Genomic DNA, 13,687 nt, shown 5'->3' on the forward strand with positions numbered 1-13,687 from the left:
GAGCTTCAGGCCAGCCAAGGATACATAGTGAATCCCTGTCTCAAAAAAAATTAATTAAATTAAATTTAAAAAAAAAGAAGTTATCAAATGAGCAGGCATTATAGTATATACCTTTAATCCCAGCACTTGGAAGGCTGAGGCAGGGGGACAGTGAGTTCATGGATAGCCTGTGTTTTAAAGTCCGCTTAATAAAACCTATTAGAGATGTAGGACTAGGATATAGCTCAGTTGATTGTTTGCCTAGCATGCAGCAAGCTCTAGTTTATTGATCAGCACCACACAAAGGGGGAATGGTGGTACACACCACACCTATAATCCTAGCACCTGGAAGTTAGAGGCAGGAAGATCAAAAGTTCTAGGTCATTCTTGGACCACTGCTACATAAGACTGGGTCTAAAAATAGGGTTGTAGAGTGTAGGGGGAGGGGCTAGAATAGAGCTAAAATTCAATAAGACAAGAAAAATGAATGACTTAAAAATAATTTGATATGGCTGGGTGTGGTGGCACATACGTTTCATCCCAGTAGGGGCCAGCCTGATCTACATAGTGAGATCCTGTCTCACATAATAATTTTAGAGCAGATCTGAGGATATAGTTCAGAGGCAGATCATTTGCCTAGCAGGTTTAAGGCCCTAGGCTCAGTCCTCAAAACTGAAGTGAAAAAATGACTAAAGAAGCTACCAAATGATATCTTAGTAATCTGATTTGCGGCCAGCAAGATGACTCAGTGGGTAAAGGTGCTTGCTGCCTGGTGACCTGATTTTGATTCCCAGAGACCACTTCTGTTTGCTATCGTGTGAAGAGTAAGTTACAGGGGCTCAGAAAAGGCTCAGCAGTTAGAGCACTGGCTGCTTTCCCAGAGGACCCGGGTTCAATTCCCAGCACCCACACGGCAGCTCACAACTGTCTCTAACTCCAGTTCCAGGGGATCTGACACCTTCACACCAACACACATAAAATAAAGTTAAATAAATTTTTTTAAAAAAAGAGTAAGTTACAGATGTCATAACTCTTAATATATAAATATTACAGATGACTATAAACATTCTCTTTTTTTCCCCTTTTAAGATTGAATTACATGATTCAGTGGTAGAAAACTTAGCATGTATGGAGGCTCTGGATTTGATGACCAGCTAATGGGAGAAATCCACAAAATCTATTTAATGAGTAAAGGAATCTCACAACCTTGGGAGATTTATCATAAGGTCCAGGAAAGCTGAGCTGTGTCCTGTGCTGATGTGCCTGGTCTAAGATCTCAGCATCCAAGCCACGAGGGAGCCAAGAACGAGCAGCTTATGTGCATTCCAGGTCTTAAGGGTCCCCAGCGGCTACGCCTAGGGGCAGGTACTTCCAGGTCATAGGCAGATGTCGTTACCTGCTGCCTCACACGGGGTGGTCCTTCAAGGTCAAAGCTGGAACAGCTACCCACTACAACCAGCACCACTACACGCCCCCCAAAAGATGTTATGGATGTATCAGTATATCATGTTTTGTTTTTCTGTCCATCAGTGGGTACATGAATCACTTCTGCATTCTAGCCATTGTGAATAATGCTTCGGTATAATCTCTTCAAGGTCTTGCTTTCCAAAATCCAGAAGTGGGGGAGAGGGAGAGAGCACAGCCAGTAGAGCACTTGGTGAGCAGGCAGAGGACCTAAAAATCTGAGCATGGTCTTGTGTTCTCTTACCATCCTAGCACACGTCCTAGAGTGGAGACAGATGGAATTCCATGGGCTCAGCTAGCCTAGCCCACTGGAGAGCTCCAGACCAGTGAGAGAGGTCCTGTCTCAAAGTAGATGGCTCCTGAGGAACACCACCCAAGCTTGTCCTCTGGCCTTCACATACACACAAACATACACACACAAATAACCAGCCAGACATGGTGGTACTTGCCTGTAATCCATCAATGGGGACTTAAATGCAAGATTAAGAACCAAAATCATCTTTAGCTACAAAGTGAACTCAAGGTCAACCAGGACTCTTAGCTACTGTACTTTTTACATTCCCTGAAAAGGTGCCACAAGGGTTGTTCTCCACGGTTTCCCCAACAGTTTTTGTGTGTGGCGTTAAGTTAGACTCAATGTTGCCTTAAGTTTTAGTGTCTCTTATGTAACAGATTCTTTTTGTAGCCGTAAAGAAACATTTTTGTCTAATTCACTCTTGTCTCATAGCTGGTACAGTGATGTTTGAATATGGTATGCGTCTTGGCAGAGAGGTTCGAACTCTCCGGGGACTTGAGAAGCAAGGCAACTGTTACCTGGCTGCTATTAACTGTTTACGCCTTATTCGTCCAGAGTATGCATGGATCGTACAGCCAGCCTCTGGGGCAGTGGTACGAAAACTTTTCTTCGGAGGATTTTTGGATCATTAGTTGTTGTTGTTGTTGTTGTTGCTGTTTCTCCCTTTCAGCTCTTATCTCATTTAAAATGTCTGCTGAGGACAGACCTATAATCCCAGCATGCAGGAAGTGAAGACAGTGAGGCTTAACCACGTAGTGAATTTAAGGCCAGCCTGGTCTACATGAGACCCTGTCTCAAAAAAAAGTGCTTAATAAATTCAGTCGTGTTTATTAATATCCTGCTCATAGCTTTTTTTTTTTTTGCAGTGTTGGGGGGGTGGAGTTTCTAGACAGAGTTTCTCTGTGTAGCCTTGGCTGTCCTGGAATTTGCTCTGTAGACTTTGCTGGCTTTGAACTCACAGAGATCCACCTGCCTTTGCCTCCCAAGTGCTAGGATCAAAGGCGTGTGCCACCACCACCACCACTACCACCACGCTGCTGATAGCTTTTAGTGTTACTAGGCTATTGCCCAAGGTTACCAGTAAGTGCTAGAACTATGGATCCGGTGAAAAGCATATGATTTATCTACAGATCAAATCTATGACCTTGGTCTAAATAACATGTAGATAAATGAGTCCTCTTGATAAACAGCTCCATGTTGTTATGTGATGGGTACAGTACCCCTGTAAGAAGAATTATGCCACTGAAATAAAAATAGTTGCCAGATGTGATGGTAGACTCTGTGACTTTGAGGCTAGCCTGGTCTACATAGTGAGTTCCAGGACAGCCTAAGCTACATAGTGAGACCCTCACTAAAAAAATTAAAAAAAAAAAAAAATTCTATTGAAAATTTAAGCATGAATGCTCTAACAGTTAATGCAATAAAAATAAAATACTGTCTTTTAGCCAGGCAGTGGTACAATATTTTAATCCCAGGAGACAGAGGCAGGTGGATCTTTGTGAATTAGAGGCCAGTCTGGTCTACTAATCAAATTCCAGGACAGCCAAGGCTACACAGAGAGACCGTGTCTTTAAAAAAAAAAATGTATCTTTCACAATTAAGTCACTGGTTTTTGTCTTTCAGTCCGATCGCCCTGGAGCATCTCCTAAGAGGAATCACGATGGCGAGTGTACAGTTGCCCCAAGTGAGTCATGAGCTTCACCTCTTTGGACAGTAGCTATTGTTATAGTTGAGGAAACATGGATTGTGGGGTCTGTGTCATAGTAACTATATGTAATATAGACAGATGGTAACATTACTTAGATATGATACTGTAAATATGACACATAGTCGGTACATATGGTAAAATTATCTTATTTTGGTTTAGTTTCAACTTTCCAATCTGCCAAAAGTTGTCTTTAGAGGCCTTTGAAAATACCATACTGTCACATAAGAAATGAAAATGACTTAAGTGTTTCTTTGGGAATCTCTGTGGCCTAACCTAGTGGTGGCACACACCTTTAATCCCAGAACTAGGGAGACAGAGGCAGGCAGAGCTCTATGAGTTTGAGGACAGCCTGGTGTATAGAGTGAGTTCCAGGACAGCCAAGGCCAGAGAAACCCTGTTTTGAAAAACACACACTCGGGGGCTGGAGAGATGGCTCAGAGGTTAAGAGCACTGACTGCTCTTCCAGAGGTCCTGAGTTCAATTCCCAGCAACCACATGGTGGCTCACAACCACCTGTAATGAGATCTGGTGCCCTCTTCTGGCCTGCAGTCACATATGCTGTATACATAATAAATAAATAAATCTTTAAAAAAAAAAAGAAAAAGAAAAACACACACTCACACACACAAAAAAAGGAAGGGGGGGGGGTTTGGATTTAGGAAATAGCTCAGTGGATAAGTGTCTGTTGTGCAGGCATGAGGGCCTGAGTTCAGATCCCCTGTACCCACATAAAAAGCCAGGCATATGGTGTGCGCCTGTAACCTAGCTCTGAAGAAGAGACACTCACTGGCCTGCTAGTCTGCCCATTTGGGGATCTCTAGGTTCAGTGAAAGACATAGTCTCATAAAATAAGGTAGAGTCAGGTATGGTGACACGAGCCTTTAAGCCCAGCACTCAGAGGCAGGTGTACCATTGGGTTTGAAGGCGACCTGGTCTACATAACAAGTTCTAGGCCAGGCAAGGCTACGTAATCAGATCTGTCTCAAAAAAAAAGGTAGAAAGTAAAAGTGTTTATATTGATTATTGTGTTTAAGTTAACTCAGTACCAAACAGCTTCGTCAGGGTCCTTTATAAATGGATCATGGCTTTTCACAAAGAGCTTGGACTCCAAATTCAATCCTGCCTCTCTCACTTAGGTGGTTGTAATAGCTAAGTAAAGTTACCTTTTTGAAACACTAAGCACTCCCCAACTGCAAGTTTTATTTATAATCATTTGGTTTGACTCAGCTGTGTATATAAAGAAAGGGACATTGCTTAATTTTTACTGAATCCTCTGTTTTCTTCATTTCTTCCTCTATGCCTTGGAAAATTAAACTGAGAAACCTTGTCCCAGTCTCGTCCCCCCAAAAGTGAAATGATTTAATGTCCACTCAAAATTAACAAGTTCATGTAATAAACACTTCTTTATACTTTGGGTAATGAAATTTATTTGGTTTCTAGACAATCGGCAAATTGAAATTCTGGAACTGGAAGATCTGGAAAAAGAATGTTCTTTAGCTCGAATTCGCCTCACATTGGCTCGGCATGATCCATCAGCGATTGCCATTGCAGGTAGGAAGTTAACTTCCAACCAACTGGCACAATGACACAGGACCAGGCAGTGGGGTCATGTGGTAGGGAGGCCTAAGGCAGGAGTGTTGCTGAGATATTTGTCAACAATCAAAGCTTTTGGTCTCATTTGTCTATGCCCTTCGGTGCACTAACTAGCCATATTCCGTTTCCACAGGGAGTTCATCAGCAAAGGAGATGGTCACTCTCTTGGTTCAGGCTGGCCTCTTTGACACTGCCATATCACTCTGTCAGACTTTTAAGCTTCCCTTAACACCAGTCTTTGAGGGGCTTGCTTTTAAGTAAGTAAAAATTACCTTTTAATAGCCTTAATTTTCACCCGGGTGGTGGTGGTGGTGGTGGTACACGCCTTTAATCCCTGCACTCAAGAGGCAGAGGCAGGCAGATCTTTGTGAGTTCAAGGCCAGCCTGGTCTACAGAGTGAGTTCCAGGAAAGGCTCCAAAACTACACAGAGAAACCCTGTCTCAAAACTAAAAGAAAAAGAAAAACAGTAACAAAAAGCCTAATTTTCTAATCAGAGATTCTGGCTTATTTAGTGTGATACAGTAATCAGAAGCTGATAAACCATTATAAAGAGGTGCTGTGTTTGATTTATGCAAGAATTTTTTAAGTTGATAGCTTAAAAATTGTATTTTAAAAATGATCTTTATCAGGAGTGGTGGAGAGGTAAAGGCAAGAGAATCAGGTTCAAGGCCAGCCTCGGCTATATCAGATCATCTCTCAAAAACAAACCAAAAATCTTGATTTTGAGCTTTCTTGAGAAGACACTGAATTAGATCATAATGGTGTTCATTCTAGATGAGGCATGTGTTCTTTTTGGTCCCTTGGGGCCCCCTTTGACCCTTGTAGTCATTTTTGAAAATTGTTTTTTACTTGATTCTCCTCTTTCTCGTGCATGTACGTGTGCCAGAAGACAACCTGGGATGTTGTTCCTCAGAAGCTGTCCACCTTGGTTTTGAGACGGGATCTCTTACCAGGGCCTGGATCTTGCCCATTAGGCTAGGAGTGCTCCTGTTTCTACCTCCCCGACACTGGGGCTACTGGCATGCCACCATGCCAGCCTTTTATTTGGCTGCCGGGGATCAAACTTGTGCCCTATACTTGCATAGCAAGCACGTCAACCACTCGGCCACTCAACTGTCCCTAAAAGTTAATGTGAGCTGCAAGTTCAGCGCAGGGATAGCCTTGCCTGACCTGAGCAGAGGCCTTCCTAAGTTCTGCTCCTGGCACTTGGTTTTTGAAACAGGGTTTCTCTCCAGATAGCCCAGGCTGGCCTAAAAGTCATGATACTCCAGCCTTCTAAGTGCTGGTTTCACAGACAACTTCATTGAAGTTATAGCTATGGGTAACTGGCTTTGTGTAACCTTCTAATTTGGGGAGCTGGAGAGAGAGCCCAGTGGCTAAGAGCACTAGCTACTTGGCCTTCACAGGTGCCAGGATGCAGATGGCACACAGACACACATGAGGCAAAAAACACATATATATAAAATAAAGAATTTTTTTTTGATGAAACCTTCTAATTTTTTTTTTTTTAAAGATTTATTTATTTATTATGTATACAGAAGAGGGCGCCAGATCTCATTACAGATGGTTGTGAGCCACCATGTGGTTGCTGGGAATTGAACTCAGGACCTTTGGAAGAGCAATCAGTGCTCTTAACCTCTGAGCCATCTCTCCAGCCCCACCTTCTAATTTTTTAATTTGGAGACGGGGTCTGTGTAGCCAAAGCTGGCCTCAAATCTGAGATCCACCTGCCTCTCTCTCCCAAGTACTGGAATTAAAGGTGTACAGATTGTCTGTTGACAACGGATAGGCGTATGGGTCATCCAGCTGTATGGCTTTTAGGGGAAGGGAAGCCGGTACACTAGTAATGAATTCAGTGAGGCCAGAGCTAAATTGTCTTCTCTGCCGGATGTGGTAGCAGACTTAAGTGGCACTGGAACATTTGCTTACTGCTGTGGGGCCGTTCTCATTGCAGGTGCATTAAGTTGCAGTTTGGAGGAGAAGCAGCACAAGCAGAAGCCTGGGCCTGGCTAGCAGCCAATCAGCTGTCTTCTGTCATCACCACTAAGGAGTCCAGGTAGCCCGAGACTTCCTCTAGGCCTGGGTAGATTTACCTCTTGCAAAACTATAGCACTCTTTCCTTGAATAGATAACTTTTTAAAAAAGATTTGTGTGGATGCTTTGCCTGAATTTGTGTATGTGAACCATGTGTATACTTGGTAACCAGGGAAGTCAAAACTGGGGTTATAGGTGGCTGTGAGCCACCATGGGGGTGCTGGGAACTAAACTCAGGTCCTCTGTGAGAGCAACAAGTACTCTTAATTGCTGGACCATCTCTCCAGCCCCTTGAATAGAGCTTTACCCTAACCATTTCACTCTTATTTCTTGCTCTTTGAGGAGAGGGGGGTTATTTATTTGTTTTTGTTTTTTGTTATATTGAGTTTGAGACAAGGTTTCTCTGTGTGGCTTTGACTGAACCTGGAAATCACTCTGTAGATCAGAGAGATCTCCCTGCCTTTGCCTCCTGAGTGCTGGGATTAAAGGCATGGACTTTTTTTTTTCCCCCGTGCTGCTCACATGCATTTATTAATGCCACATTGTAAATGGTACTTAGGTAAGTGCACAGTGATGTTCCATGTTCCCACCTAACACAGCTTGCTTAAGTTTAGCCGACAGAATTCATCGTGAGTGGACTCGGGGAGCGGTTAATGATGGCCGTGGGCAGGTGCAGGACTGGAGTCTTTCAAAGCTTTACTTCTTTTATCAGCACTCCTGATTTTATAAATGATGAAGGTCATTAACCCCATTCCCATCCAAATTTCCTGGTAAACCTGGGTATAGTAGGGTTTCATGGCGACCCAGACATTCTTAGTAAGGCTTTGAAGCATCTCAGCAAGACCAAGGCCACAGGCCACAACAGAATCCACTAGACAGGGAAAGGTCACTGAGCACGCAGGCACCATGCAGGCTAATTTAAAGCTTATTGTTCTTTTCCTTTTTTTTTTTTTTCAAATTTATTTAACTTTTCTTTTTTTAATTTGTTAGGTAAACAGTGTTCTGTCTGTATGTTTGCCTGAACAACAGGAGAGGGCATCAGACCTTATTATAGATGGTTGTGAGCTACCATGTGGTTGCTGGGAATTGAACTCAGGGCCTCTGGGAAAGCAGTCAGTGCTCTTAACCTCTGAGCCATCTCTCCAGACATTCTTGTTGTTCTTTTGAAATATGATCTCACTATGTAGCCTACACTTTTCTCAAATTCTCAGTTCTCTTGCCTTACAGGCATGCAATGTCATACCTTCCTGTGTGTGTGTGTATTCGTTTAAGTTACAGGAAGTTGTAACCACCTGATAATTGATGCTGGGAACCAAATGTGGGTTTTCTGGAGAAGCAGCAAGTATTAACCACTGAGCTATCCCTCCAGCTCTCTGCTAAGTTTGTGTAGAGGCTGGAAGTTGGTTTGGAGAGATGGCCAAGTGGTTAAGAGTGCATGTTGTGACACACACCTTTAATCTCTAGGGAGGGAGAGAGGCAGACCAATTGCTGAGTTCCAGGACAGCCAGAGCTAGTTAGAAACCCTTTCTCAAAAATAAATAAATAAGTAAAAATGAATTAAAGAATGCTTATTGCTCTTGCAAGACTCAAGTTTGATTCCCAGCACCCACATCAGGCAACTCAAACAGCCATAACTGGAGCTCCAGGGCATCCAAGCCCTCTCCTGGACCCTGTGGGCATCTGTGTTCACGTGTGCACAGACACATGTAGACACATAATTTAATAAAATAGGGGCTGGAGAGATGGCTCAGAGGTTAAGAGCACTGGCTGCTCTTCCAAAGGTCCTGCCTGAGTTCAATTCCCAGCAACTACTTTGTGGCTCACAACCACCTGTAGTAAGATCTGAAGCCCTTTTCTGGCATAAAGGTGTATATGCAGGTAGAGCACTCATAAATAAAATAAATAAATAAATGCTGGGGGTAGTAGAGCATGCTTTTAATCCCAGCACTTAGGAGGCAGAGGTAGGTGACACTGAATTTGAAGCCAACCTGGCCTACACAGCAAGTTCCAGGACAGCCAGAGCTACATAATAGAAAGACTTATCTCAAACAAATAAAAATAGAAGCTGGAAGTTTATAATTAGGCTGGCAGTTCAGACCATGATGTATTGTCTATGAGATATCTCCTACGTATCCCCTTCCTCACACAGAGGGTACTCTTAGCTTAGTGTGTGATAGATAACCTATAGTCATAACTATTCAAGGCTAGGGCAAGAATATCACTTACAAACACAAAATTGAGGCCAGCCTGGGCAGCATAGCAAATCATTTCTCAAAGGAAAAAAAAACCTTGGGGCTGAAGAGATGACTCAGTTTTTCAAGAGCACTCACTGCTCTTCCAAAGAACCCAGATTCAGCCGGGCGGTGGTAGCGCACGCCTTTAATCCCAGCACTTGGGAGGCAGAGCCAGGCGGATCTCTGTGAGTTCGAGGCCAGCCTGGGCTACCAAGTGAGTTCCAGGAAAGGCGCAAAGCTACACAGAGAAACCCTGTCTCGAAAAACAAACAAACAAAAAAAACCAAAGAACCCAGATTCAATTTCAAGCACCCACATAGTGGCTCACAAATAACTGTCTGTAACTCGGTTGCAGGGGATCCGACACCCCTGCTGGGTACTGCATGCACGTGGTGCACAGATAACACATAAAGGCAAAACACGAAATTTTAAAAAATGAATCTTAAAAATTTTTTTTAAATACCCTTAAAGGGAAAAGTCTTTATTTACTTGGCTCAACTGTGATTTTTTTCCCCCATTATTAAGCTTAGACTATGTGGCGATCATCATAGTGTCCTCCTATAGTTACAAATTACTCTTTAGCAGTCTGCCTTGCACTAACCTCCACTGTCTACTTTGTTCGGACATCCTTTATGTGTTTACTTTGCCCAAGACCCCCAAGATAGTGTGAATAAACTCAATTTCTTCGTAATTCTCTCAGACAATCCTAATTCTAGTAAACTACCTTTTATGAAATGCATTTACACTGTATTATGCAGTTTAGCATTTTAAATGATAGTGTTTTAGAATCTGAAAGTTCTTGTTTAAATGTGTTCTCTACTGATATTACAATGTATCTGAGTTTGCATGATTTATAAACAGTAGAACTTTATTTGCTTCATGTTCCAACATCAGGATTCCAACAGCTACAAGGACCTTCTTGCTATGTCAAGAAAGGAACAGTCTCTCATTTACACCTACTCTATCCATCATGATTATCCCACTTCTTCAGTGGGAACAGTGATACGTTCATGAGACAGGAGCTCTTACTAGACTACACTTCTCAAAACTATTACAATGGAGGTTATGTTTCTATCACAAGGGCGGCTGGGGAGATGGCTCAGGTAGTTCCCAGCACCCATGCTGGAAGGCTCAGCACCATCTGTAAACTTCAGGAACCTGACACCCCACCCCCCCATCCTCACCCCCCACCCCACCCCTCTTCTGGCCTCTGCAGACACCTAAATACAGGCATGCATGCATATATATAGATATATAGACATACACATACATACACTTAACATACATGCATATACATAAAAATAAATCTTGTGCCGGGCAATAATGGTACACACCTTTAATCCCAGCACTTGAAAGGCGGAAGAAGGTGGGTCTCTGAGTTCCAGGACAACCAGAGCTACACAGACAAATCCTGTCTCCAAAAATTATATTTATGTATGTAAATAGATAAATCTTGTTTTTAAAGTGTTCCTAACACATGAGCTTGGCGGGACCATTTCAAATTATAGCTTTTTTACTCTTTATTTTTTTAGTATTAGTGGGAAACAAATGTCGTATATGGAGTTCAGAGAAGTTTATGGAGTCAGTTTTCTCCTACCTCTACTCGGGCCCCATGACCTGACTCCAGTCTCTAGACTTACTCAGCAAGTGCCTTTACCCACCAAGCTGTCTCACACTGGCTCTTAACAGTTTGGGATTTGTTTTTGTTTTCTTTCTTTCTTTCTTTCTTTCTTTCTTTCTTTCTTTCTTTCTTTCTTTCTTTCTTTCTTTCTTTCTTTCTTTTTTAATTGCAGTTTGGGGAGTGACATGTTTTCCTCAGGGAGTATGTATGGGGCAGAGGACAACTTTCAGGAGTTAGTTCTGTCTTCCACCAGGTAGGTCCCAGGGATCAAACTCAGGTTGTTAGGCTTACCAGCAAGCACTTGCTTGTACCTACTAAGAGATCTGCTGGTCCAGTGGTGGTTTTTGTTTTTTATTTGTTTTGTTTATTTTTGAGACAGGGTTTCTCAGTGTGACAGCTCTGGCTGTCCTGGAACTTGCTCTGTAGACCAGGCTGGCCTTTAACTCACAGAGATCTGCCTGCCTCTGCCTCCTGAGTGCTGGGATTAAAGGCGTGCACCACTGACCGACCGGCTCTCTAATACTATTTTTAAATCCTGAAGTTTAGAGCATCAAAATTTTTACATCAGAGGCTGGACAGGTGGCTCAGCACTTAACAAGTCCATGCTGCTTTTGTAGAAGACCAGATTTGATTTACAACATCTATTTGGTGGCTCCTAACTATAGTTCCAGGGGGATCCAACATCTTCTGGCCTTCATGGGCGCCAGAAACACACATGGTGTATATACATACATGCAGACAAAATACTCATATACAGAAAAAAAAAAAAACTGTTTTGTTTTCTACATGACTCTATTGCTTAGTCAGTTTTGGGGACCAGAACTAGTGATGTGAACTCTTTAAACTCCTGAAACAAAGGAGTTAAGTAAATTGTATGTAGTTAGTAGGAGAACAATAAATCTTAACTCATTTGGGTTTTTTGTTTTTGGGGTTTTTTTGTTTGTTTGTTTGTTTGTTTGTGCTTTTTTTGTAATGTTTTGGTGCTAGAGAGATGACTCGACAGGTAAGAGCACTGGCTGCTCTTCCAGAGGACCTGTGTTCAATTCCCAGCACCCACATGGCAGCTCACAACTATAACTCCAGTTTTTATTAGTTCATCTAATTTCTAGTTATCATTTAGCTGTATTACCAATTCAGTTGTTAGCTGGAGAGATGACTTAGCAGTTAAGAGCACATACTACTCTTGCAGAGGACCCTAATTTGATTCCCTGGGACCCACATTGTAGAAAAGAGAGTCAGCTCCCAAAGTTGTTCTGTGACTTCCACATGGATGCTATGACATAGGAGCCTACACACACTCACACACACCCTCTCCCTTCCCCCCCCCTCTCTCACACACACACACACACACACACACACAAATAAATGTAAACTTATAGAAACTGCTTCAGTATGTCTGCTCATGCCTATAATCACAGCACTCAGGAGGCAGACAGTAGGGTCTTAAGATCAGCCTTGTCTATAGAGTAAGACCCCGTCTCTAATAATTAATTCATAGAAAAGGAATCTGAACTCCTTTTTACTTTTTTCAAGTGCTACAGATGAAGCATGGAGGCTATTGTCAACTTACTTGGAAAGATACAAAGTCCAGAATAACTTGTATCATCACTGTGTGATTAACAAGTTGTTGTCTCATGGAGTCCCTCTGCCTAACTGGCTTATAAACAGTTACAAGGTATGTGATATTGAGGTGGAATGACAATTTGAGAAAATGTTGACTTACAAGCCAATTGTGGTGGCAGTACTTGGGAAGTGGAGACAAGAAGATCAAGGGGATTTCAAAGCCATCCATTGCTACATAGTGAGTTCAGGGCCAGCCTAGGGTAAATGACACACTGTGTCAAAAGATAGAAGAAGCGGGGATGGAGATGGCTCAGAGGTTAAGAGCACTGGCTGCTATTCCAGACATCCTGAGTTCAATTCCTAGCAACCACATCTATAATGAGATCTGGTGCCCTCTTTTAAGAAAAGATTTATTTTAAAAAATAGATGGAAAGGAGGATAAAGAGAAGTCATTGATTGATATTTATATTTCAATCACTATTTTGCTCAGTTTTTTTTTAAAAGATTTACTTATTTATTATGTATACAATGTTCTGCCTGCATGTGTGCCTGCAGGCCAGAAGAGGACACCAGATCTCCTTACAGATATGGTTGTTGTGAACCACCATGTGGTTGCTGGGAATTGAACTCAGGACCTCTGGAAAAGCAGCCAGTGCTCTTAACCTCTGAACCATCTCTCCAGCCCTTGCTCACAGTTTTATAAGCTAAACATCAAGAACATATGGCTCATTGTTTTGGCCTTCAGTGAGTACCCTCTGTACTGTGTTATATCATAGCAGATTGCACTGTGGTGGGAATGCACAGGAGCGTAACATGATCATATCATCAGACAGGAAGCCAGAGAGCAGTTCAGCCTCCAACAGCTCAGTCTCTTGAGAACTAGCTTAATCTCTTCAAAGATGACAGTGCCCTCCTCCATCTAAACATCCTCCACTTGGTCCCATTTCTCAAAGGTTCCTCCTTCTCCCAGTCTGTCACACTGGGGCATGTCATCTAGACAAAATGGGCTGGGAGGTGGTGGCGCACCCCTTTAATCCCAGCACTCGGGAGGCAGAGCCAGGCGGATCTCTGTGAGTTTGAGACCAGCCTGGGCTACAGAGTGAGTTCCAGGACAGCCACCAAAACTACACAGAGAAATCCTGTCTCAAAAAACCAAAAAAATAAAAGAGCAAAATGGTTTGAATGGTAACTTCTT

The 13,687-nt window shown here is 42.6% G+C and overlaps 2 protein-coding genes across 5 annotated transcripts in view; one reads left to right on the forward strand and one right to left on the reverse strand.

The window, feature by feature from the left end:
* Nup160 (nucleoporin 160) overlaps nt 1-13,687 on the forward strand; it is a 61,360-nt gene that overhangs the window by 41,262 nt on the left and 6,411 nt on the right. For 2 of the 4 annotated variants that reach the window (XM_052724345.1, XM_052724348.1), the window contains 6 exons: nt 2,171-2,331; nt 3,362-3,422; nt 4,887-4,997; nt 5,173-5,296; nt 6,995-7,096; nt 12,463-12,604. In XM_052724345.1, the coding sequence (XP_052580305.1) occupies nt 2,171-2,331; nt 3,362-3,422; nt 4,887-4,997; nt 5,173-5,296; nt 6,995-7,096; nt 12,463-12,604 (701 nt within the window). Of the gene's footprint in view, nt 1-2,170; nt 2,332-3,361; nt 3,423-4,886; nt 4,998-5,172; nt 5,297-6,994; nt 7,097-12,462; nt 12,605-13,047; nt 13,237-13,687 lie in introns of those variants that run through there. The other 2 variants (XR_008215049.1, XM_052724349.1) reach the window with 2 other exon arrangements.
* LOC128101312 (ATP synthase subunit ATP5MJ, mitochondrial-like) lies at nt 7,103-10,493 on the reverse strand. The gene has a single exon (XM_052724350.1). It carries the CDS (start codon nt 7,980-7,982, stop codon nt 7,725-7,727), a length of 258 nt encoding a protein of 85 aa, XP_052580310.1. The 5' UTR covers nt 7,983-10,493; the 3' UTR covers nt 7,103-7,724.

Source organism: Peromyscus californicus, unplaced genomic scaffold (genome assembly GCF_007827085.1).
Source record: "Peromyscus californicus insignis strain IS unplaced genomic scaffold, ASM782708v3 Scaffold_7__1_contigs__length_154581171, whole genome shotgun sequence".
NCBI lineage: Eukaryota > Metazoa > Chordata > Mammalia > Rodentia > Cricetidae > Peromyscus > Peromyscus californicus.

What these genes read in the sequence shown, in the direction of transcription:
- LOC128101312 (XM_052724350.1), bottom strand. Translation starts at nt 7,982, where the DNA reads ATGGTGCCTGCGTGCTCAGTGACCTTTCCCTGTCTAGTGGATTCTGTT.